The sequence below is a fragment of the Sus scrofa genome, chromosome X (genome assembly GCF_000003025.6).
Source record: "Sus scrofa isolate TJ Tabasco breed Duroc chromosome X, Sscrofa11.1, whole genome shotgun sequence".
In the NCBI taxonomy this organism is placed as follows: Eukaryota; Metazoa; Chordata; class Mammalia; order Artiodactyla; family Suidae; genus Sus; species Sus scrofa.
The window spans coordinates 102003917-102031483 of NC_010461.5; the positions used below are offsets into that span (position 1 = coordinate 102003917).

Below are 27567 nucleotides of genomic sequence, written 5' to 3' on the forward strand. Positions count from 1 at the left end.
GTGAATGCAGGAAATGTTCATAAGCAAATGCAATAAAATCTCACTAGTTTTTACTTAAATAGAGCAAGCTGATTTAATCCTACTCAATTGGTCACTAGCCTGAATAAATAATACCTACCAAATGGGTAATGTTAAAAGCAGCTGGGAGCATTACCCATCAACATTCTAGGACTTTGGGAAAGGTGGTGCTATTGAAAATGCAGATAGCTTTTTAAGCAGAATTATTTTCCTCATGGCTAGTGATGTTTCAAGTAAAACAAAATGGGGGCACTCACCCCGAGGTAGGGTGGCTATTTTCCCATCTGCCCTGGTAATTGCTTGTCAAAAGTAGGCTTGCTTTGGATGCCTGAGATCCCCAAAGTAATGGGAAAAAGATCAAGTGTTTTAAAGCAATGAGAAAACTGACGACACAGTCACATTTTCAGGACTGCGTTAAGTGCCAGTTTGCTTCATTTAGATACATGATTATTTTTGTTCAGAATGTGAATCCTGAAATATTTGTCCTGGAAGCCCTTGCAATTCTTGAACAGTCTCAAGTTTTATTTTACATTTTGTTTGGTTTGTTTGGGGCCTACTTTACACATTACTCAAATGGTTTATCTTTGTAATCAGTCTTATGGGGTTTTATTAACCTCATTAACCTTTCCTGTCACTCCTCTGTGAATCTGCCCTTTGAATAATGGATACTCATTAAATATAGGGCAAATCTGTCTTGTTGGCTATAGCCTGGCCAAAGAGGAAAAAGTGTGCCTAACTCTGTCCACCCCAGTTCTAGCTCTGCTTGTTAATAATCACCAATGTGACTTTTCCAAAGAAACGGAATTACTCTTGGCCTCGTTTGTTCCTTATGGAAATGAATAATAGTTCTTCCCAGTCTTATCCCCAGTCACCTCACAAAGATGCCATTAGAATAAAATAACCCAGTAAAGTGATTGCCTTCTTTTGACCTGGACCTTTAAAATTATATTTTGTTGTGTACTCTGATGATATATATAAATATATATGCATATATTTGTATATATAAGATACTTATTAAGTACTTACAATGTGTCAGGTACCATGCCAGGCACTTCCCTTATTTTTCTTGCCATTAATATAACCCTGAGTAGGTACAACTACTAGCCTATTTTAAAAGTGAGGAAACGGACTGAGGTTAAAAAAAAAAAATTGTTCAAGATAACACAGCTAGTAAGTTGGTAGAGGTGGTAGAGGTCTTTTGACCTAGACTCTAAAGGGCCTAAGCTGTAGTTTTTTTCAGTCAAGATGTAAACAATATGGCTAAAAATGAGAAAAGAAAGTGCTCACCCACAAAGATGGTGCTATCTGTAGGATTTCACTACCTGGAGACCAGCTGCTGAGCACTTTCTATGTGTGATGGAGACGTGCCACAAGATGTCGCTCACTCTTTACCCCCAATCTTGCATTTACTATACCTTCTCTAGGGACAAGTTTATTTATTTATTTGTTTATTTTTGTCTTTTATTTTAGGGCCACATCAGCCCTAAAATAGGTTCCCAGGCTAGGGGTTGAATCAGAGCTGTTGCTGCCGCCTACGCCAGAGCCACAGCAATGCCAGATCTGAGCTGCGTCTGCGATCTACACCACAGCTCATGACAACGCCGGATCCTTAACCCACTGAGCGAAGCCAGGGATAGAATCTGCATCCTCATGGAGTAGTAGATTCCTTTCCAGTGAGCCACGACGGGAACTTCTCTAGGGACAAGTTAAGATGACAGAACCATCTAGAGACACTGCAAACAAATCGTATGGCTGAGAAGTAGGTATTAAGGATTTGAGCCTTTCCAATTTCAGTCCTAATTGAGTAGTAAGTAAGATAGATAAAATATTAGAAAACACCTAGTGACACTGAGATAAGCTGTAGACAGCTACTGGTATTACTAATCAGTATTATTAAGCATCTCAGAACATCTGAGTGTCAAGATATCATAAATAATCAATTCAACAGCTTTTTAAAGATTTGTGCTCTGATTTCTTTGCTCAAAAGCATTTGCAAAGAAGTGAAAGTCACACATTCTTTCTTTTTGGTACCTTCAGGTGTTGACTGCTGATTTCAGGAGCTAGTCAGCACTTTAAATCTTGGAACCTTCAGCACTTTGTAATTTTTTAAATGTGTCGTGAACATGTTTCTTAAACTTTAGCATTAGACAAAATAGTTGTCTGAAAATCAGGAGATCCCATCTTCACACTCGTAACGCCTTTCACATAAACGAGATCAAAGTGCTTTATTAGCAAGTAGCAACAATCGCACTTCTCACTTAGGACAACAACTACAGAAGTGATACGCAAAAGAGGTTGCCTAGGAAAAGCAATATGAAGACAGAATCACAGGGAATCATAGCAGAGTCAAACCAACCTTGGATCTCTTTACCAAATGTGGGCAGGGGATGTGCAGAGCCTCACTTTAGAAACAAAGGTGAACACAAGATAGATTTACAGGTGCTGAGGCCTTAGAAAGAGCTTGTTCCAGTTCTTACTTTATTCAATTTAACCAGCAATTGTTGCACTGTGTGTTTATCAAACCCTATTTGTGTATCTAGTATGTTTTTCACGTTAAGATTAAAAATACACACAGATTTGCCATTAACAAACAGACTTGGTAGCAGATTTAGAAGCAAATCCTTAACTACTAGATTCATGAAAAAGTTAAACACAAAGCACACGGTTTGAATTTGTACCTCAGTAAAATTACAAATGATTATGTAACAGACGTTCTGGGGGTTACCTGTACATAGACAAAACTGTTAATGTTAATTCATTGAATGCTTTAATATAGTAATAACATTACAGTCCCTTACAACTATTTTAAAATATAAGCTTTTCTTATCCCTCCTTTTCCATAATTCCAAATTAAGATGTAGTTGCTATATATTTGATTTTTTTGGGGGGGTCAACACTAATTGATGAAGATCTGCTATTTTTTTTTCTTTTCATGACTAAAATGGTCTAGCGCTGTTGCTTATTTTTCTTTCTAGAGGCTCTGAAGTTTGTTTGAGGTATTGTTTTCCTCAATGTACTCTTGAAGGACAGGCACCCCATCCTTTTATCAAGTAAATCCCAGTAAAATAACCAGTATGTAGGAATTCCTTGAGAAATGTTTGTTTTACCTTTCCATTTCACACAATGTCGCAGAATCTTGATCCATTGGGCCCCTAAAAGTGCCAGCCAGGCTCTGGCTTGTGTGATAAGTTACTGCATAAGGATCCAGGTGGCAGGAAACATTCATGCCAAGATCATCTAACATATACATGAATGTCATGAGATCTCTGTCCTAGTGTCATCTCCTCAGAGAGGATTTCCTGGATTATTCTGTTTAAAATGGTCCCTCTCTGCCCCTAACCTTTCTTTTCCTTTCTTCTTTTTTTTCTTTTTAGGAATACACCTGTGGCATATGGAAGTTCCCAGGCTAGGGGTTGAAATGGAGCTGCAGCCACTGGCCTATGCCACAGCCACAGCAACATGGGATCCGAGCTGCATCTGTGACCTACACCACAGCTCATAAAATGCTGGATCCTTAACCCATTGAGCGAGGCCAGGGATCGAACCCACATCTTCATGGATACTAGTTGGGCTCATTACCACTGTGTCACAACGGGAACTCCCCGTAGCCTTCCTTTATCTCACTTGGCAGTACTTATACCTACCAGATATTTACATTTTCTATTATGGTCAGTTTTCCTCACTAGACTGTATGGGAGAGATGATTTGCCTGTTGTAGCCCAGAGCTGTCATGTTCACCGATCTCAAGAGTGAAATGATTAAACTTTCCCAATATGGATTATCTTGAAAGAAACTGTAGGATCTATCATTATAAATGACACCAAAATGTGGTTAATGCGAATTTTTTTCACTGTGGTAAATGGGAAGCTTTTTTTTTTTGCGGATTGTTTTGCCCATTGAATTCATCTGTTTCACGCAAACAATTCAAATTGTATTAAAAATTATTTATAGTCCCAGATGTCAAAGGATGAAACTTCTTGAATATAGATAAGGTGCTCATTGTCCAAATAAGCTTTGTATTTTTTCTTACAAGTCATCAATAGTCTCCTTATGTGTCAATTTTAGCAGCTCTTCATGCTCACCTGAGTCAATTAGTCCCATCTCTGAGTTACCATTGACAACTTCCAGGTCAGTCTCATTTCTGTAATTGTTTGATGACTTTGTCTCATTTGCTAGAATGCCTCTTGTCTTATATTCATTAAGGTTACTTGCCTGCTCCATCAGAGCAGTTGAATGTGGGACACTGAGTTGATGAACCTCAGGCTTCCTGACATTCCAGAACCCACAGACTTTATTGCAATTTGTAGTTAACTTAGTTCTTATGTAATTAACTTAATTCTTCATGTGTCTACTCGATGTTTTCACTGCTTCCACAACTAGAATGTAAAGGGAGTCCTGTGAATAAGGGGATTGTGCTTCTTTTGTTTACCTCCATCTGCACAGTTCCTGGCACAGAGCATGTACTCAAGAAATACTGTTGAATAAATGAGTGAATACCTATACTCATCACTTTTTAAAAATGAGTTGATAGCAGGATATAAGATTATATTAGGGACAGCAGAGGACTTCGGTATCTCTTCTAGAGAAATTTAAAGTCCTCAGGGAGTTCTCTGGTTGTTTAGTGGTTAGGATTCAGTGCTTTCACTGCCATGTCCCAGGTTCAGTCCCTGGTTGGAGAACTGAGATCCACAAGCCATGAGACGTGGCCAAAAAAAAAAAAAAAAAGTCCTCTGTTACTCTGGAAATACTCATATTTCAATAAAATGTATATTTAAAAAAACCCCGGAAATTTGTATCTGTCAAGTATGGTATTCTTAAGTCTTAGTCAAACCCGACATCAGTAGCTTCTGCATTAATGACTGTCTTCCTGCAACCTTCTCCTTAACTTCAGTCTTGATTTAATAACTTATTTTGCCATTCACAGGATTTTAAATTTTATACATTTCCAGGTCAACTAAGTGCAGAAAAGCATATTTTATTAAACAAGTTATGATGAGTAATTACGGCTGTTACCAGGTATCATGAATAATTAGATGCATGAATCAAGATTTCATCATTGAGTGGGATGTAATAAAGGAAGGGAAGGTCTTGGGTAAGTAGAGTTTGCCAAGAATGCCATGCTCAAGGCATTTGTGGTACCTCAATTTGTTTTGGGGTGCTTGTCTTTGGTTTTCTCATGAGTTGGAACACCAAAGTGAGCCAGTTCACAGCAGTCTTCCTAAAGCTGCTCCTTATTTTCTAATTTTTTCTTGGTTCCAAATTTTGATTATCTAGTCCACTGAAGGAGAGAGGATTATTGATGCTTACACAAAGTTATAAGTGATGTCAATTATAGACAGGCTCTGACAGTGGTGAAATTACTTATAAGTTAAAAAAAAAAGAGTAATTACTTTGCTACTGTTATATAATCACTTCATCTTTTATGAATTTGTTCCTGCACTGTTTGGAGTACAGTAATCTTACCTTTAGGCTGCTTCTACATTTGGGAATTAACTTATTTGAAGTCCTAATATCGTCTGTGTGTTCCAGGCAACCAAAATGAGATTTTCATTAGCAAATATGAGAAGAGCAATTCATATCACTACAACTAAGCCACTCTCTCATTTATTTATTTATTTATTTATTTATTTTTTACCTATTCTTTGCCGGATACTGTGTTAGGATTTGGGGATACAGAGTGGTATGGTAGATTAAAGATGGCCACAAATTATTTGATACTTCTCTTAACAAGAGATGGGATTTATGACTCTCTTTGAATCTGAACAAGCTCTATGACCGCTTTGATGAAGAGTATATAACACAAGTGACACTGGTATAATTTCTGGACCTAGGCTTTAAGAGATTGGCATCTTCTGTTTCCTGTCTTTTGGAACACTCCTTCTTGGAGCTCTGCGCCACCATGTAAGAGTTCTAACAAACTCAAGCCTGGCTGCCATGCCCATAGAGTAGAGAGGCTCTGTGTAGAAAGAGGGATTCCTGGCTGCTATCCAGCTATTCCAGTCCCTGGTTGAGTTATCCCAGCTGAGAGCCCAAACATCATGGAAACAGAACAAGTCATCCTGGCCATACCTTGTCTGAATTTATTTTTTTCCCTCCCTGATTTTCTAATGCACAGAATCATGAAATATAATAATAATAAATTACTTTAATCCATTTTGTTTTGGAGTAGTTTCCTACACAATGATAGATAATCAAAAAAAGGAGATAACAAATCAGACTTGATCCTTGTCCTCACAGAACTTAAAATTTAGCAATGTGGACAGAGCTTATATATTATGGAGCAAGAAACAGCAACTTCATAGAAAGTTAGAACTAAAAGAAACCTAATATCTTGCTCAAACTCTTTGTTTTGCTTTTCTGGTTTTTGTTTGTTTTTTGGCTGTGCACACAGCATGCAGAAGTTCCCAGGCCAGGGATCAAACCCAAGCCACAGCAGTGACAATGCCAAGTCCTTAACTGCTAGGCTACCAGGGAACTCCTTAACCTCTTAGTTTTGTAGCTTGTTAACAGTGCTGTCATGTGCTTAGTGTTATATTAAGTTAGGTCCCAACTCTAGAACTATTCAACTATGGCTAGGGATTCCACCAGGAGCAGGCACAAGAGGCTGCCACAACCACTCCTGGCAGCCCTGCTGCAAATTTTTAGATCTTTCAATTGTTCTTAAAATTTACTCTAAGTGACAAACATAATAGTCAAATGTTTCTCAAAATACACATCTTTCTTACAGAAAATGGACATTTTGCTTCTACTCGGTAGGACCTAGGAGTTTACTAGCCTAAGGTGTGAGGCAACTTATTGATGAGGTATACACAGGTACTCTAGTGAACTAAGAGTGGAAATACCCTTCCATTAATGTGATTTTTACTTTATGTTCAGTCACCTCCTTTCTCTCTCTCTCTCTCTTTTGTGTCTTTTTAGGGCTGCACCTGTGGCATATGGAAGTTCCCTGGCTAGGGGTCGAATAGGAGTTACAGCAGCTGGCCTACAGCCACAGCCACATGGGATCCGAGCCACATCTGTGACGTACACCACAGCTGGTGGCAATGCCAGATCCTTAACCTGCTGAGCAAGGCGAGGGATAGAACCCGAGTCCTCATAGATATTAATCGGGTTCATCACCTTTGAGCACAACAGGAATTCCACCTTCTTTCTCTTTTTAAACCAACACAGTAGAGGTTCAAAAATTAAGTTAAAAGATAAGACTGGATTTTTAAAGACGCTCAGAGAAATAGGTCAGAAAGGAAAAAAACAAACACTTGAAGCCTTTCCAAGGAAAGGTATAGAAGCTGTGTAGTCCAGAGGTTACAAACTCAAATGCCAGCAGGGCTAGGCAGGACTTTAACAGTGAGGGAAGTGAGCCAGGTGCAAGGGAGACAGTGAATGGTGAGCGAGAGAGGGATGTCATAGTTGATCCAGGGGGGTGGCTAGCCCTCAGCTCTGGATCACCTATACCAGAATTGCCAAACTTTGTTAAGTTTCTAAAGGAGGACATTCCAATTTTTATGTTAGAGCTCTTAGTTTCTAAATATTGGGACAAACAAAAAAACATCTGTGGGCTGACATTAAGCAATCTCTAATGTAGACACTTGACACAGATTGATGTGGGGATCAGCCTCTCATGGTTACAAAACAAACAAATGAGTTTGGCCAGACCTTGCTGTCAGCAGTTGCACTAACTCCAGTAGGATTTTGTTTTTTAAATGCACTTCTCCATTAGTGATGGCGAGTGAAATGTCTGGCTTTGCAAATTACTGCTGTCGTTTAGTTTAATGTACTCTTGTTTTTACATATTTATAAAAACCTTTTACATTATTAATAGTGATTAAATGCTTAGACACTGAAGATCAATAATGCTTCTGTTCACCTATTTACATTATTAAAAAGTAATAAGTCATACAGGGCACGTAGAATATGTGGTTTACTTTGTAGTCATGTTTGGAGTCGACTGAAAGAAAGAAACTCAAGCTACAGGGTAAAATGTACTTAAGGAAAAAATGGTAACAGATTTGGGCTTGCTGGAGACTCTACCAAGGGCAAGTGGCATGTTCACGGTGACACTGCACTACAGTAGGGCACAGGAGGTACACATGCCAGGTGCTCTCACGTGCCAGTGCAGCAAACTCTAAACAAGAAAGGCTGGTCTCACTTGGATACACAAGGATGAACACTTATTCAACCTTTATGTGCCCTTGCAGCAGTTAGTCTGTGTGCCACCATCTTTAGCTCAAAGGCTCCTGAGGGTGGCCACACTCAGCAGCAAGTCATCCGTGTGGGTCACATGTTGCTAGTAGGCACATGAGCCCCTTGGTAATGATTTCTTCATCTGCCTACCCAGCTATCACTCAATTATGTGGGAAAGCCAAAAAGCAGCATGGTTCCCCTGATTATAATACCTAAAAGTTCTAGATCTGTCTAGGAGAGCGAACCCCCACCCAGAGATGCCTAAGGGCCATAAGTTTTCTAAGTAGCCAAAGTGGCTCAGCAAAGAGTCTGCTTGGGTTCAAATCCTGGCTCTGACACTTACTGGTTGTGACTTTGGGCAAGTGATTTACTTGATATCACAGTTCTTGTTTTCTTACCCAAAAACTGGGGATCATAACAGTGTCTACCACATAGGGTTTCTGTAAGGATTAAATGGGATACACCCATAAAACCTTAGTCTGAGACCTGACACATAAGAAGTACTTAATAACAATTTACGTGTAGTAAAAGTCCCATTTTAGCAGTCTTTCAAAGTGTTCTACCAAGAAGCTCATTACCACTGACTTGGAGTTTGTAAATAATGTCATTGAAATGTGTTAAAATGCACTGGATCTTAAAATATCACTTGATTTTCTAAGTTTCTTGTGTTGACCCAGATGTCATTCATTCAGTATAAATTAGATCCAAGTCACTAGGCTTGTTTAAATAAGGACAAGTTGAAATGGGGCAGCAGTGGTGTAGCAGAAAGGTTACAAGAGTTGCTACAATACAAACTTGCTGTGTGATGTTGAGCAAGTGATTTAATCTCTCCAAACCTCAGTTTTCTCATGTATAAAACACACCGAGACAAATGCCTACTTCACAGGGATATTGTGAGGGTAAAATGAAATAACGTATGTTTGAGAGCGTTGCAAACTAAAAAGTACTGTACAGATGTAAGAGCTTATAACTATTATGATTTATATTCGATGTGATCAGAGTTGGATTTATTTTATCTGGAGATACCTTAGACAACACTGTATGTGTTGATTTTTTAGAGGAAATATAGTTCAATTGCTTGTCCACCTATCTCCCTTGGCAAAGACCTGCACCCTTTCTGACAGATTAGATATGTGTGTATCAGAGCTGAGACCCCTGGATGGAGGAGACTGTCATTCTGAATTCAAATGTGACTTGCAGAGCTAAATGATAACTTGGAGCCTTTTACAAAAGAATGAGGAAAACTCAATCAAACCAGAAGGAGGAGAAGGGCACTAAGCACCACAATTAATAGGTTTGTTCGCTCTGTGAGCGGCTGGCAAGAGCTGCTGAAGCATGAAGCTGAACTGAAGGGGCTGAAGTTTCTCTTCACTTTTCTAAGTTTATTGCTCAAATGCCCTCCTCTGGGTCACAATGACTCGTCTCCTGTCTCTTAGGTCCTGACTTTCTCCCTTTACTTGAATTCAGTGAGTCATTTAATACATCTTTCCATGTCGTGGAGGTTATTATTTCATTTACCTTTTTTTTTCTTTTGGACTGACTTTTCCTTAAGCATAAAGAATGCTTTTGTTTCCTTTGTTCCTCTGGTGTGCAATAAATAAGTCTTCACTATCTAAATAATTACTTTGACTGAAGCCATTTGAAAGTTACCCCAGAGTTGTTATTGAGCTGGCGGAAACACTTCAAAATGGGGATGACTGAGCCTTTTGGAAGAAGGCAAACTTCGACTAGATTCCCTGGCAGAAAAGGCCCTTCTTGTGATGGATTGCTATTAGGGTTTGGGGTTCTGTCAGAGACTTAAAAAGTTAGAATTGCACGATAATAAAATCAACAAGAACGTTTTAAGTTTCACTAAAGGTTCTAAGCACACAACCTGTGGGAAGGATGCTGAGTGTTTTAAATTTCCATGCACCCCCCCCTTTTCTACTGTGTCTAGGTCAGGATTGACTTATAATTTTCTTAGATTGTCACTCATATCGATATAAACTATTGACTGGGTTTTTCTTGTGGACTGATAACACCTACCAGGATGTAACTGAGTGGTTGGGATGTAGACAGGAGCTCCTGGACAAATACTTCCATGTTTTTTTTTTTTTTTAATTTGTTTGTGGTAGTCTAGAACTAGTGAAATATCAGAAACAGAGGAAAGAGAAGAATTTATATTCTATGCTTGAAGGAATACTTTTCTCTTTTTGCCTCTGGTCCTTGTGTCTGATGTGAACCTGCTGCTGCCACAGCCAACTTGCTACCAACCTGAGAATGAAGCTTACGCTGAAGACGATAGAACAGAGAAATGGAAAGGACCCGGGGCCTTGATGATGTTACTGAACTCTTATGTCAGTCAATCCCCAAACCCCTCAACTGCTGGACTTTCTATTCTAAGAGATAAACATCCTTATTGTTTAATAACAAATTTGATGGTGGCGTGAACAAAGGAGAACATTTTTAAGGGACCACAAATGTTGACTTTAGTGACTTATATCTAATGCTAATGACTAAGATGTATCATTGCTGAAGATGAAGCAGAGAACAATGAACAAATAATTAAGTTAATTTTTAAAAATACCTTCACCTAATGGCTTGGACTTTGTTCCCAAGTCTTTAGTGACAATCCAAGCATTTGAGCTTTCCTAGAAGACAGATTTTCACAAGTCTTGCATTTTATTTTATTTTTTGTCTTTTTGAGGGCCGCACCTACGTTCCCAGGCTAGGGGTTGAATGGGAGCTGCAGCCACTGGCCTAAGCCACAGCCACAGCAATGCCAGATCTGAGCCATGTCTGTGACCTACACCACAGCTCGTGACAACACTGGAGCCTTAACCTGCTGACTGAAGCCAGGGATTGGGCCTGCATCCTCATGGATACTAGTCAGATTCGTTTCTGCTGAGCCATGACAGGGAACTCCCCAAATCTTGCATTTTACATTAGGATGTCAAATTCACCCAACATTTTCGTATAACTTTTAAACATCATGGGATAAAACTTAAATTTTAGCTTTTGAAATTCAACAGTTTTTCAAGGTATCAATCCAGAAGCTAAAAATAAATCTGCAAATTGTTCTTCTATTCTGTTTTGCCATTAAAAACCCTATTTATACTTTACGACAAATGATACACATTGTGTGTGTGTGTGTGTGCATGTGTGTTTCTGTGTGTTATGTGTGTGAGTTCTTCCTTTCACAGTTAAGGAAAAACATGACCATTGCTCATTAAGGAATAAAATAAACACAAACATACCTGCTGTCAAATGAGATCTCTGGAGGAATGACATGTGTACTGTCCTTGCCAATAAGGAATTTGATTCGATCATAGAAGAGTCTTGAAGTGTGCTGAGAGAAGAGGGGTTGGCTTTGCTGAATGAGGTCAAGAGGATCTGGTGAGCCTTGACAAAGAGGACTTATATAACAGTTGCTTTGTTGACAACAATCGGGGTCTACGCAGTCAGTCAAACCATCTGAAAAAGAAAAATTTGATAATTACCTTCAAGAGAAACAACATAGTTTAAAATATGCACAAATGGAGAAAAATCTAGAATGTAGCCAAAGGTAACTGTCCATGTGTTGAGTTTAGAATCTATTAAATTCATGTTTCTCATGAATTATCACTCACTCTGAATTTCCATGGCACATCAGTGAAATTAAAACTATTTTGTTCAAAAATCTTTCAGTATTTATGGGCTGTAATACATTGCTTAGCATTTGAAGAGGATAGTCTGTAAGTTATTACTCTTTTGAAGTTTCCTACTTTCTCAGCAAGACCATTCCTACAGGATAGCAACTACTTAACATTTTTTTTTGAATCTCACAGTACGTACATTTATGAACACATAATTAATAAATGTTTGGCAACCTGAATTTGTATTTTTAAACGATTCTCCCAATATACTTGTCTAGCCCTAATTCTCACCTTAGAGGTTGGTATTCTTATGGTGACAGTGTCTAAAGTAGTGCAGTGATTTTTGAATGTGTAGTCAAATTTGGGGAGTTCACTAAATACGCTTACTCTTGAGTCCCACCTGTGGAAATAGAATTTGTTCAGAGCCCAGGATTATTTTGTACTTAATTTGGGTGATTCTGAAGCATACTAAAGTTTCAGAACTACTTTTTAAAGGAATCTATAGAAGCGACTAGAGCTTACTTGTTCCCAAGAACAGTTATTTGAAGCAAATACTAATAAACATCTGGTATAAAGTGATGATGAGTGACTATCATTTCCTAGGCCTTCCTAGATCCCTGAATCCATGGTTATTCCAATAAACAAATCACATAAAATCTTCATTCTTTGGTAAAGGAATGATGTTGAGGCACAGGGTTTACAAGAAGACAGGAGACCACTGAGAACCTAATATAGTTGTCCCTTGGTATACAACGGGAATTGGTTCCAGGACCCCTGTAGATACCCAAATCTGAAGATGCTCAAGTCCCTTGTATAAAATGGCACAGTTTTTGCCTATAACCTATGCATATCCCCCTGTATATTTTAAATCATCTCTAGATCACTTTTTTTTCTTTTTACAGCTGCACCTGCAGCATATGGAAATTCCCAGGCTAGGGATAGAATCAGAGCTGCAGCTGCTGGCCTACACTACAGCTATGGCAATACCAGATCCAAACCGCATCTTCGACTTATGCCAGAGCTCATGGCAATGCCGGATCCTTAACCTGCTATATGAGGCCAGGGATCAAACCTATGTTGAGTTCTTAACTGGCTGAGCCACAACTCCATCTCTAGATTATTTATAATACCTAACACAATGTAAATACCATAGCTGTAAATACATGGTAAATGCTACATAAATAGTTACAGGGTGCATGCCAAATTCAAGTTTTTCTTTTTGGAACTTTCTGGAATTTTTTTTCCCAAATATTTTTGATCCATGGTTCATTGGATCTGTGGATACAGAACTCAAGGGTATGAAAGGCCAACTATAGAGGCAACAACACTGTGTTAGGTGTTTGGGGAAGTAAAGAGGTAAAATGACTCTTTTCCTGTTTTTTTTTTAGGTGATCAGAGCTTAGTGGGAGGTATAGGTACATAAAACAGCTGACTCTTACACTAGGTGAACATGTCATAAGTGTTATAAGAGTGCTGTGTGGAGTTTCTGTCATGGTGCAGCGGAAACGAATCTGACTAGGAACCATTGGGTTGCAGGTTTGATCCCTGGCCTCGCTCAGTGGGTTAAGGATCAGCATTGCCCTAAGCTGTGGTGTGGGTCGCAGATTTGGCTTGGATCTGGCGTTGCTGTGGCTGTGGTGTAGTCTGGCAGCTGTAGCTCCAATTAGACCCCTAGCCTGGAAACCTCCATATGTCGAGGGTGTGGCCCTGAAAAGACAAAAAAGAAAGAAAAAAAGAACTACGTGCACAGAGACAGGGATGGAGTGATTAACTGAGCGAATGAACTCTTCATTCCACACCCAATAAGCAAAAAAAAAAAAAAAAAAAGGCCTTCTGAGGTCCCTTAAAGCAGACAAGTAGCTCTAATTTAGATGCTTAACAAGGGTAACTATAAAGATGCTAATCTTCTTGGCTTGCAGTGGAATAGGGAGGTTTAGATGGATCACTAGCTCCTTAAGGATGATGATGAAAGTTACTGGCACTGGTTTCATGCAGCTCTTTCGCTGGCTGTCTCTCCCTTGCAGAGCTGTACCCGTTGAGCTGGAGGGGGCTGTACCACAGCTGGGGGCAATGAAAGCCAGAAACACCAAGAGAGTAGGCGTTTGGAACAGTAGCCCTAGGGCACCCAGGAAATATTTTTCCCCACATGAGGTCTTTTCAAATTCCCTGTACCATAGACACTACTTTGATTTAAAATGCAGTTTGCTGCTTTCTGGCCTACCCTGTTTGTTCAGTGTATTTTTGTCCCTCATTTTTACTTCTCTATATACATATTTCTTTTTCACTGATGAATAACTTTTAAGTGAGGATTAGTTTCACTAGGAAGTTCCCTTCTGCTCTCTCTTTCTCCCCTCATTCAGCAAATATTAACAGATTTTCTATAGATTTTAGATGCCCCTACCACCTCTCTCTCCAATACGTTGTTTTCAGCCTCTTATTACTACGTTATCACTTCACTCTGCTAATTAAACATCTGGATACACTGAAAAGCTGGCAAAAAATTAGTCTGATTAAAACAGTTTTCTTTTTTTTTTTTTTTTAATTTATTTTGTTGTTGTTGTTGTTGCTATTTCTTGGGCCGCTCCCGCGGCATATGGAGGTTCCCAGGCTAGGGGTCGAATTGGAGCTGTAGCCACCAGCCTACGCCAGCCAGAGCCACAGCAACTCGGGATCCGAGCCGCGTCTGCAACCTACACCACAGCTCACGGCAACTCCGGATCATTAACCCACTGAGCAAGGGCAGGGACCGAACCCGCAACCTCATGGTTCCTAGTTGGATTCGTTAACCACTGCGCCACGACAGGAACTCCTAAAACAGTTTTCTGATGTCTGGAATTGGTACATACTATACTAAACAATGAAAAACTGCTTTTCAGATGGGCAGTCACCTTTACCTTTCAATTGGTCACAAATACACTAGTAATAATCAGATTGGGCATTCACAGGTTTCCATCTGTGAACCACTCAATTCTGACCTATTTTTGAAAAGAAATAGATATTAAATAAATAGCAATGCCCAAATGATACTCAAAACTGAATTTTAAAACTGAACACAGAGCAAATTCAAAATTGGGACTCACATTCTCATCTAATTACATGCTATAAATTCCAAGCTAATGTTTCATATTCAATAATTGCCTATTATACAGGGCTGACCCTCTAAAACCTCTGTCTTCCAAGACAACGGCAAGACCTGTTGAATCTAGAAAGGCTTTAGACAAGCAGGCCTATAATGGTATGCATACCCCAAATTATCATTCATAGGTAAGCCCAGTGCATGGGCAAAGAGCTACTTACCAATTATCACATTGGATAACACTCCATATAGTATGTCTAGACTGTTACAAAGAAGTGCAAATGACAGTCTCACTGTTGGTGTGGGTTTCTTTCTTTTTTTTTTCTCTTTCTTTTTCTTTATTCTTTTTATGGGGGGCTATTATCAGTTCTTTTATCATTCTGAATTGGAAGCTCTGACACCCTGTGACAGCCAGGCTCAAGGTGTCAGGTATGGACACATCAAATGTTAACTTATTTTACTTATAGGGTCTGTTTTGTTTAAAGGAATAAAAATAAAAGCTTGCAAAAAAGAGGAAGGTTAAATTGCCTTGAAGGGCTAAGCACAGCCTTCACTGATCCTAGCTTTGCCAGTCAGTTAGGGACTAAACCAGCTGGCTCAGTTGGGGTTGATGAAGATCAAGGACACTGGTTTCTTCTGTACATGATCCAGTCACCCACTATTAAACTTTTACCTACTAGATGTATACCCTTGGTTGAAAGCAGAATTGGACAAGGGAATATGAACAATATAGGGAAAACCCGTATTTTCCTAATCCTTAAAATGAATTTACAAATATATATCCTTTTAGGAATAGCACTCATTACTACCTTGATAAAATGGACAGCTAGTTCATGGTAGGCTATCCAAAAGGATTTGGAAACACATAGTTAATATTTGTCAGGTATGGTACTAGGTACTTCCACATATATTATTTCACCTAAATCAATGCAAACTCCCTGTTAGGTAGACATTCTCATTTCCATTTTACAAATAAAGGAGGGGAAGCTAAATGTGGCTGCATGCTTGGAACCAATATGGTAGTCATATTAACACCCAGTGTTCTGACCACAAATCACAAGTTGACATCATCATCTAAGCAGTATTACTAGTACTATTGACCTAGGCTGTAAGAACTCCAAGTGCCTGATTAATGTAGCATTGAGAACACAGTAAGTGGTTAAGGTAAGACAATCAGACAACTTTGATTCGAACCTTGACTTTGCCACTTACAATCTATACAATCCTGGACAAATCAGTGCAACTCCTGGATTCTCAGTTTCCTCATCTACTAGATGGGGATAATAATTAAAAAAAAAACCATCTACTCCATAAAGTTGTTGTAAGGATCACATGTGCTAAGGATCAGAGCTTAGTACAGTGCTTAGTGTTTAGTAGCTACCACTTTTGATAAATGTTAGCTATTGCTATTAACCAAATTCTAGGCTGTAGAGACTACAAAGAGTCTAGGGAGAGAGTCCTAGGGGTAGATGCCAGTAGTCCACAGTGGAAGCTTAAAATGTTCAAACTTACTTTTATTGAAGTTGTCTTAGCACTGGCCAGAGGGCAATTAACTTCTCTGTAGCATATTCGGTTAGATGGAATGTGTTCAATTTGTGAACTCTGCTTGGTTAGGTTGGATCCTATGTGGCTCTAAATAGACACTAAAACTACGGTAAATCTTTATTCACTGAATTTCACAAATTCAAAATTGGTTATCATTAAGACGGGGGCTGGATTGAAGTGGGAGAGCCTCAAGTGCACTTGGGATTGCACATATACCTATACTATCATTGTTATTGCTATAACCTATACATTTACTTTTTATGCACTGGGAAAGTAAATGCCATTAATGTTTATGTCCCCCCCACCTGCCATCAACAGCTTCCCAAATCACTCAGAATGAAATCCCATGTACTGACATGATTTACTTTCTCACAGTCTGGTTCTTCACTGTCTCTCTCTTACCTCTCCGATCTTACCTCCCATTACCGTATCCCACAACTCCCTCTCCACTATTTCTATGCCTGTAATCTTCTCTCCAATATCAACATTGCTTACCCCTCACCTCCTTTAAGTCTTTACTCAAATGCCACCTTCTTAGTGAGGCTTTCTCTAATGATATTTAAAAATCCACCTCTGTCCCACACTCCCTATTCTTTTTTCCCCTTGCTTTTAAAAAAAATTTTCCACCACACTTATGATCTTCTATCACACTATTTAAAACTTTTTTTTTGGTTTATTGTCTGCCTCTCACAACTAGAATATAACATCTATGAAACAGGGATTTAGTCTTTTTATTCAGGCTAGAACAGTGCCTAGCTCAAAGTAAGCTTTGAATAAATATTTCTTGAATGAATAAATGGATGTCCTATATGTCCTATTTCTATGACACTTATAAGTGTACCTAGAGATTAATAAATGCTCAGTTAATGAGTCAAAAATATGCAAGTTACAAATAGATTCTTCACTGATACCACATCTTTATTACCTACCTTACATCCTGTATTTCAAACATCATCTCATTCATTTTCACCACTGCAAAGCAGGAAGATGTCAAGTCCAGCCTTAGTTGATAGATAACGTGAGAGAGCCACTTACAGCATGGTTAACTGAGTTAAAAGAGTTTAGATTTTCCAACTTCTACTTGCATTTGGAATCACTTGGCAGTTTAGGCTCTCACAACTAAGTGATGATCTTCTAATAAATGGGTTGCTTAGAAATGAGGGGGGTATGGTCAGAAGTAAATGTGGAAAAGGGTCTAGACCTTAAACAGAGCAAATGCTATCAATTCATTGCTCCTTCTATTTCATTTTCCTATTTATTAAACACTGCAGCATGTTAGTGACATTCAAAACATGAGGCTTATTGATCCATGAGCTTATGTGTGTTCATAATTCACCCATGGTGCTGCTTTCTAGATCTAGAAACACTACATCATAAAACGGGCTTGCAAATAGCTATTGTTCTTAATGAATAGTGACTTGTTATGAAGAATGATTCCTGGAAGATCATTCTCTTTTAGGCAATTAACTTATTGATTTTACCAATGAATATAAATATTAGACCACTGGAAGAGTTTGTGTAAAAGAAGCTTGGACAAACATGTGGCAAGGATCAGGGAAAAAAGACTATTTTGATTAAACACTCTTATTCTGTATCTTTTTAACCTCCTTGACAATCTTTCCACAGTGACAGAAGCCACCTTCCTTCCTCTATGATGTGATTGAATAAAATGTAATCTTAGATAGCTGAAGATCTTAAAACAGTCACAATGTTCTGTATAATACGATCAGTGCCCCCGACCCCCATTTTCTCATTTCCCACCAATCTCTCCCTGATTCCAACCACAATGACTTGCCTTCCACATCCTAGAAGGGCCTAGTACATTTTCACCTCAGGGCATTTATATATGCTATTTTCTTGGCCTGGAACATTCTTCCTCTGACTCACATGAGGACTCCCTTGCCACACAAACTTGGTTAGGTCCTTCTATACATGTTTATAGTACTCTAAAAAATTATAGCTCTCTTTATCATTGTAAATAGTTATCTGTGTGGTCTCTTGTTTAATACCCGTCTTCCTTCCTAGACCAAAAGCTGCATGAAGGCACAGACTTGTCTTCTTTGTTATTTTCTCCTCAGTGCCAAGCACAATACTTAGCAGGAAGTAGTAATGAATGAATAAATGGAAAACTGGGTACCCAATATAAAAAGGCTGAAAGGAAAATAAATATTTGAATCAAACATTTGGATCAGTGCTATCCAACGAAACTTTGTCCATTGATAGGAATGCTCTAGATAATGAGCTAATGCAGTAGTCACTAGCTTCATTTGACTATTTAGCACTTGAGATGTGGTTAGTGAAAATGAGGAGTGGAATATTTATTTATTTATTTATTTATTTATTTATTGTCTTTTTGCCTTTTTCTAGAGCCGCTCCCAAGGCATATGGAGGTTCCCAGGCTACGGGTCTTATCAGAGCTGCAGCCACCAGCATACGCCAGAGCCACAGCAATGCCAGATCCAAGCCTGGTCTGCAACCTACACCACAGCTCATGGCAACACCGGATCCTTAATCCACTGAGCAAGGCCAGGGATGGAACCTGCAACCTCATGGTTCCTAGTCGGATTCGTTAACCAATGAGCCACGACAGGAACTCCAAGGAGTGGAATTTTTAATGTCATTTAAATTATATTTAAATTGCCACAAGTGGCTAGTGGCTACCATATCACACAGTGCAGATTTTGATATCTCCAAAAAGATGCCGGATGGTCTATAAACTTAGCCAAACAACATAAACAAGTTTGAAATTTTTATTAAGTCTAACATCATTTTTTTCCTATTGTGGTTTTTTTTCCCCTAGCTTTTATATTTAAGAAAGTCTTTTCAATCTTGAAATCTATCACCTATATTTTCTTCTAATTGAGTTTTCTTTTACATTCAAACTCATTAATCAGCCGGAGTGTTTTTATTTATCTTATTCTTTTGGAATATGGTATGAATTGAAAATCTAAATTTTTTTTTTTTTTTTTTTTTGTCTTTTTGCCATTTTCTTGGGCCACTCCAACAGCATATGGAGGTTCCCAGGCTAGGGGTCCAATTGGAGCTGTAGCCGCCGGCCTACACCACAGCCACAGCCACAGCAACGCAGGATCCGAGCCGCGTCTGCAACCTACACCACAGCTCACGGCAACACTGATCTTTAACCCAGTGAGCAAGGGCAGGGATCGAACCCGCAACCTCATGGTTCCTAGTTGGATTCATTAACCACTGCACCACGATGGGAACTCCCTAAATATTTTTTCTTAATTGTTGTCTCAGCACCACTCACGTCATAACACTTCTTTTCCCCACTGATTTTTGATGTTGGCTTTATAATATACTAAATTTTTATTTGTACTGGGGTGTGTTCCTGAGCTTTTGTTCAGTTGTATTGATCTGTCTACTTTTACATCAGTACCACTTTGTTTAATTATCATACTTTTAAAATATTCTTTAACATCTGATAGTTCTAGCTTGCTCTCACTATTCTTTGTTTTAGCTGTTTTGATTCAGTTAATATAATGTCTAAACTTTTTTCCTTATGTCAATTTATATGTGCATGTAATGTATAGTTATTATATTTTCCAAACCCTAAATCAGGACACATGTTCAACACATGAATATGTGGTCACCATACAGTTAAGACTCCTCCTAAGCACAACGTTGTGCACATGGTAGGTGCTTGTTGAAAAAGAGATACATGCGGTCAAGACATTTGATAGATTTGTGATTTTTGTGGTAATTAGTTCTTACATATACAATGCAGAAGATAGTTTTCTTTTTTTGCATGTTAAGAAAAAAAAAATCCAAAGGTTATTTGTTCTCTGTTCTGTTTTTACTATTCAAGGAGCTCTTAGGTGGCTCCTAGACCTGTGTCACCCACATATTCAATGCAGCCCAATTAGTTACTAAGAGTCACAATGCACTGAATCAGAGTGTAACTAAAGTCCAAGCTGCAGGAAGTAGCAGTAATACTAATGAGTATTCAAAGCTGATTAGAATGCAAAAAAAACCCCTTGCAATTTTTAAAGTATCAGCAATAATATGGAGTAATCAGGTAGCAGCTACTTGAAGCAACTGCTGGAAAGTGATTTTTTTTTTTAAATTGGGATGATTTCTTAAGAATTAACATAAAAAATTTAGGACCACCTCCCTCCCCCCAAAAAAGTTCAATTGGCACTTTCTGATTTAATTAGAACTCACACACACATACATACACAAACATATATGCAAATATTAGTCATTAGTCATATCCAGCTATTCTGGATAGCTGGAATGAATCAGGTCATTCTGCATAGCTGAAAAGCTGAATGTACGAAATGAAGGACATTGAATGTACTTTTAGGGATGCTACTTAAACAGTATAAAAATGGATTTATTGTCCAAAATCTTAGACATGAGGTTTTTCAGCGGATATTTAATTCATCTTCCCATCTCAAGGTAGAACTGAATTTTTGTCATCAATATCATCTTAATCTTACCAAAGGAAAAAAATAGTAATTGAATCTCTCAAAGAGCCTCCCCTCGCTACTCCCTAAAAAGACAATGATAAAAATACACTAAACTCAATCAGGGTCTTTGATTTTTGAATCCCACATAGATACACATGTTCATAGGTCAGTATACATTCAGAAAAATCTTCTATACTTTTTCTATCTATATTTACCACAGATATTGAAAATTGATAATCCATTACTTCATTAATATTTAGTTGATCCATTTATTAAACATTGTTGGTTGCCTTGAGGTGACCATGAGGCCATAAAAATGCTTGATATGTAAATATTCAATTATCTTTATCAAGCTGTACTTTATTAAGTCAGGAAACTTATTTTGGTTCAACTCTGAATCAGAAATTAAAATTGCATAGGCTGTTAACGTATTTTCTGAGCATAACATTTTAATCAATATGTCAACTGAGATATCTCTTTTACTACCTCAAATCCTTTTTGGAATGAGGGAGATCACCTGGGTTTATACACTGACTCTATCATCTACTTTATATATGATCTTGAGTAACTTATTTAACTTCTCTGCTTCACTTTCCTAATTTGTAAAGTAAGTGTTAATAGTAGTTTCTACCTCATAAGGACTACGTGAAATAATTCACATAAAGGACTCAGTATAGTGCCTTGTACATAGTAAACCCTGGCTACAAGTGAGCTAATCTTATTAGTAATTATAGTGGGTATCAAACTATGGACTCTGGGTCACTTAACATCCAACAAGAAAACAATATAGACAGGATATAATTAAGTGCTTGATTGTATGGCACATATGATAAACACCATGGGAGACTGGGGTGGTGGATGTCAGAGGTGGCATGGGAGATATGGCTTGAGATGGGACTTAAATGATGGACATAGAATGAGGGGTGTAGAGGAAAGGACACGTAAGGGCAAGGGCCATATCATAAAAAGGAAGTAAAGGGCAAGGGCCATATCATAAAAAGGAAGTAAAGGAAGGAAGGTGAAGATGAGTCTTGACAGACCATAAAAGTCAAGTAAATAGTTGATTAGTGTACCATTTAATTGAAAGTCTCACTCTGGCCTCCCAAACAAAACTTTCAATTTATATAAGGAGTAAACAGTCTCTTTAGAAAATGGTCTGTTATCCTAAGTTTACTCTGTGTGTATCCACAGTCTCTTTAGAAAATGGTCTGTTATCCTAAGTTTACTCTGTGTGTATCCTCTGTGTTGTTTGCAAGTGCTTATGTTCAATTGGTGTTGGGGGGTGGTGATTGGTATGGTTTATTATCTTTTACGTAGTTCATATGTATTATCTTGTTGAATACTTATTACAACCATATTAGACAGTTATTATCAGCCTCATTTTAAAGGTAAGGAAATTAAAGCACAGAGATAGTGAGAAACTTATCCCAAACCATAGAGCCAGAAAGAAGCACATTTCTTCTGAGCTAATATTTGAACACAGAAATTCTAACTTCAAAGTCCTGTGCTCTTAATCAGAAAGTTGCTTCTGATGTGGTATATATACACAATGGAATACTACTCAGCCATAAAAAAGAATGACATAATGCCATTTGCAGCAACATGGATGGAACTAGAGAATCTCATCCTGAGTGAAATGAGCCAGAAAGACAAAGACAAATACCATATGATATCACTTATAACTGGAATCTAATATCCAGCACAAATGAACATCTCCTCAGAAAAGAAAATCATGGACTTGGAGAAAAGACCTGTGGCTGCCTGATGGGAGGGGGAAGGAGTGGGAGGGATTGGGAGCTTGGGCTTATCAGACACAATTTAGAATAGATTTACAAGGAGATCCTGCTGAGTAGCATTGAGAACTTTGTCTAGATACTCATGTTGCAACAGAACAAAGGGTGGGGAAAAAAATGTAAATGTAATGTATACATGTAAGGATAACTTGATCCCCTTGCTGTACAGTGGGAAAATAAAAAAAAATAAAATTAAATTAAAAAAAAAGAAAGTTGCTTCTACTTAAAATTCGTAAGGCCTTATAACTTTTAAAGGTAAACTGTAAGCCAGAACAATAAAAGAGGACATTTTGGTATACAATTTGATACTTAAACTGATTGCTACTTTATTGATTTAATCCCCATTTAGATTTAAATGACAAGGTATATAATTTCCTAAGCACACATAGAAAGCTTAAGGAGTCAAATTTAATAACCTACTTCATTTTAAGTTAATGTACAGAAATTAGAAAGAAAAATGTTTTGTCAATTTCATGTTTCTTTGAGTAGAAAGTAAGACCAAAGTGAGAATTTAGGCTCACTTAGAGGTGATTTGGGCTGTTTTGAGGCCTGATAACACAATGTATTAGATGCCTTTGTTTGCTTGATTAAAATAGAAGTGGTTAGCCTTAGGCCTTGGAGCCACATATGGCTTTTTAAAACACGTGCAGCTCTTGAATTAAATATAAAATATTCTGCTGTGAATTGTCTTAATGCTGTATCCTTTGAAAGATATAAAGTGTTACTGAAAGGTAAAGACACAAGAGGGAGCTCTAAACAACTAAGAACAAAGAAAACTACTTAGTGTGTAAAATGTAAGTTACACTAGCGTGTGACAGTTTAAACAGTGGTACATTGATTTCATTTAGTATAATAAACACCATAGATATGGCAGGAAGCATGGTTTTAGCAATTAAGAAAATAGAAACTAAAATCATATAGCCCTGAATTGGAATCTTGGTTCTGTTACTTTCTAGTTGTGTGATCTTGGAAAAGTCACTTACCATCCCCACTCCAAACATTAGTTTTCCCATTTATAAATAGGGAAAAGAGTACCTATAACTCCTAGTATTATTGTGAGAATTAAATGAAACATACTACATGGAAGAGTTTTGATTATTGCCTGGTTACAGTAAGTATTCAATAAATTGAGATTTAAAAATAGTATGACCTTATATTGTTTATACCAAAGATTCCTAATTATCACTTTTGGCCAGACTGGTCATCATGGCACTAGAGGCTGGGATATTCCTTTCTTATATGAACATTTAATAAATGACTCACCTCCATCATTGTCCAAGTTATCTCCACAAAGCATTTCCATGACAACATTGCAGCCTGTCCCACTCCAACCCACTTGACACACACAGTGCCAACCATTTTGATCTAGGGTACATCGCCCATTTCCGAAGCAGAGCCCAGGGCAGCCATCTGAAAAGATAGCAGAGAGTAACAATCACAGAGACATCAGAATGCGAATGGCCAACAATGATTTATCTGCCTATAGGGAAAAATCGAACCATTTGGGCTCCATTCAGATGAGGTGCTGAATAAATGGGAGAGGAGCTTGCTTACTTACAACACCTTCCCAGGGAACTTGTTATCACTTACTCTACTGTGCTTTTCCTTAGAGAGCCAATTAAACATTAATAATGCTAACCCCAATTCCCAACCTCTGATTCAGATAGGATAAAAACTATGATGGGGACAAGAAATGCTTTTTGTTTCTTTTCAAAATAGGTATCTCCTCATCTCGATCAAAAACTGGATGGATGATATTGTGTCAAGTTATGGACAAAAAGTTGGGAAAAAACAGCAGATTCTATGAAGAGATACCTCTCCTAACTATTGCTACTTTGTGCTGATTTCTCCCTTGTGGTGTGTTGCTTCAGGACTTAGGCATATTGGTATACAGTTCAGACCATACCATTATTTGCCCATCTGGTGACTTAGAAATGTGCTGTAGTTGCTCTACATCTATTCAGCTTTTCTCTTCAAGAGTATTACTGATCTGAGGGCTAAGGATTGATTATTTACTTGTCTGGTATCTCTCTCAGAAACTAGTATAACAGTATAGCTTTAGTAAGTGCTTGACAAATGTTTATGGAATTAATGCATGCCAAATTTAGACTTTTGGAATTCTAGAGAATAACTGGATAAATATAGGCAAGAGGTAACTGTTATGCTTAAATGACATCTACCCATTGATCAAACTCTGACCGTGGTCTCTATTTAGACTTTTAATTTCTCAAAATTGACCTATTCTTTCTAACAGTAGTTCAGATCTAGGCCATTCCACAGGGCAACTGTGCATGTGCTAAGTGCTCAGTGGGCAGAAAAACAGAGACAACAATAATGGCATGCAGTTTCTAGAAATTTCCCCAGTAGCAATTCAGGACCAGATTTGGATTTTATGGAAGACAGTTCAATCAATATTTTTTTCATTTCCTTTCTTTAAAAGAAAATTCCAGAAGTATAAAGAGCAAAAGAATGTGTTTTTTCAAATCTGTACAAGTAACCCAGTGTTCCTTCCAAATGGTTTTCCAAGCAACTATCAACAGACCAGAGGAAGAATAAAAGTTTTTTTGTGTCTTTAGGGCCACACCAACAGCATATGGAAATTCCCAGGCTAGGGATCAAATTGGAGCTGTATCTACTGGCCTACGCCACAGCCACAGCAAAGCAAGATCCAAGCTGCATATGCAACCTACACCACAGCTCACAGCCATGCCAAATCCTTAACCCACTGAGCGAGGCCAGGGATCAAACTTCATGGGCACTAGTCAAATTTGTTACCACTAAGCCATGATGGGAACTCCGAAAAAATTTTAAAATAAAATGACAGATGGCTGCTAGAAAATATGAAAAGATTACATATTTATGTAAATGTATATTATATATATTTTTTCCTCACAAAATAGCATAGTATGAACATGTATTAAGATTAAGAAAGAAATTTAATCTAGTTCTTTTCTCATACATATACAATGGATAAAGTGACACTAGGGATAATTTGAGTGGGATATTTTCAACCTTCTGAGGCTGAGGTAATGAAAGGCACCAAGATATCTGACAGAAAAACCACTGTGATCTCTAGTAAATGCAGATCCCTGGGGGATGGATGATGAGGTACTAATAGAATAACTCTTCTGCCACCATAAGGACACTGTACATGGACTTAATGATATACTGCTATGTTAAAGAAAAAGTTGAGCTGTCTACTTAAACATAGTTAATTTAATAATTACCTCTCTGTGTCATATAAACAAACATACAGGGAGTTCCCGTCGTGGCGCAGTGGTTAACGAATCCGACTAGGAACCATGAGGTTGCGGGTTCGGTCCCTGGCCTTGCTCAGTGGGTTAACGATCCGGTGTTGCCATGAGCTGTGGTGTAGATTGCAGACGCGGCTTGGATCCCCCATTGCTGTGGTTGAGGCGTAGGCTGGCAGCTACAGCTCCGATTCGACCCCTAGCCTGGGAACCTCCACATGCCGCTGGAGCGGCCCAAGAAATAGCAAAAAAAAAAAAAAACCCAAAAAAACATACACACATACACATATGACTCAACATAAAAACAAGAAAAAAATAATTCTTAAAGATAATTCATTAAACTCTATGGCAAAAAAAAAAAAATTGAATCTTTGATGTTGGGAAAGCAAATTACTTTTAAGTCTATTAAAACATGAACCCAGAGTTCCTGTTGTGGCGCAGCAGAAACGAATCCGACTAGGAACCATGAGGTTGTGGGTTCAATCCCTTGCCTTGTTCAGTGGGTTAAGGATCTAGTGTTGCCATGAGCTGTGATGTAGGCTGCAGATGCAGCTGGGATCTGGCATTGCTGTGGCTGTGGCATAGGCCGGCAGCTGTAGCTCCAATTAGACCCCTAGCCTGGGAACCTCCACATGCCATGGGTGCAGCCCTAAAAAGACAAAAAGGCAAAAACAAACAAACAAAAACCCCAAAAAACCACATGAATCTGACAATGTTACTCTTAAGTAAGACTGCCAAAAGTAAAAACAAAACAAAAGAAAACAAAACCAAAACTCCATCGACCCTTCCATTCCCACATGCACATTTTCTGTTTCAAATATTTTTCTGTTATAAAACCTAGTGAGAAAAAACTTACCTCGGACAGCATCCAAGTAGTGAGCTAAAAGGGAGGGAAAAGAGTGATTGAATGAATTTCCAGGAGACCAAAGCTATACAACAAGTACTAATGGTTTACCATCTGTTGCCTGGGAGGAGAACAGCAAACTGTGAACTCTGAAAAGCCTGCAGCTCAAAAGTTGGTACGCTGGCCTGTGTAGTTTGTGAATAATATTTTCTGTAGGAAAGATATTAATGGCTTTTCTGCGAGAAACTCTATTAGGCTTCCTAAAAAAGTGTCATATTTCATTAAAAGTATAAGAACCGCATTTTTACATTTCGGTAATAACTTTCATGAAAGAGCACTAGCTTGAACTTCTTATTAGTAATACCTTTTAGAAGTGAGTTCTGGAGTAACCACCTTTGGTAATCATCACAATATTTAAATCCTCTTATGTGAAGGCAATAAACTTATTCTAGGGCAGGAATGTAATTACTTAAGCTGCATCTGAATCTCACCTCTCACCACCTTTTTAATGAATCTTAAATATTTTCCGCAGTCACAGAACAAGACTTACTGTACCTTTCGCAGAGTGGTAATGCAGTTTATTAAAATTATATGTTATATATATTATATATATTATACATTACTTTGGCAGGTTCCAACCATTATAACAAAATACTTTCACCTAAAAATGAAATCTGTAGTAAAGTCTAGTGGGCCAAAAAGCCCACAAACAATGAATTGGGTACTCAGAGGCCCACGCTTGCTTTTGTACTATATGAATTTTCTGTGTGTGCATAGAATTCCACTGGAACATTCTGTGACCCAATTTTCTTAGT

General features: G+C 38.1%; 1 protein-coding gene across 5 annotated transcripts in view; it reads right to left on the minus strand.

The window, feature by feature from the left end:
• TENM1 (teneurin transmembrane protein 1) overlaps nucleotides 1–27567 on the minus strand; it is a 787960-nt gene that overhangs the window by 150577 nt on the left and 609816 nt on the right. For all 5 annotated transcript variants that reach the window (XM_003135358.5, XM_021080670.1, XM_021080671.1 and 2 more), the window contains 3 exons: nucleotides 26765–26788; nucleotides 23921–24067; nucleotides 11436–11652 (listed from right to left, as the gene is read on the minus strand). In XM_003135358.5, the coding sequence (XP_003135406.2) occupies nucleotides 11436–11652; nucleotides 23921–24067; nucleotides 26765–26788 (388 nt within the window). The remainder of the gene's footprint in view (nucleotides 1–11435; nucleotides 11653–23920; nucleotides 24068–26764; nucleotides 26789–27567) is intronic.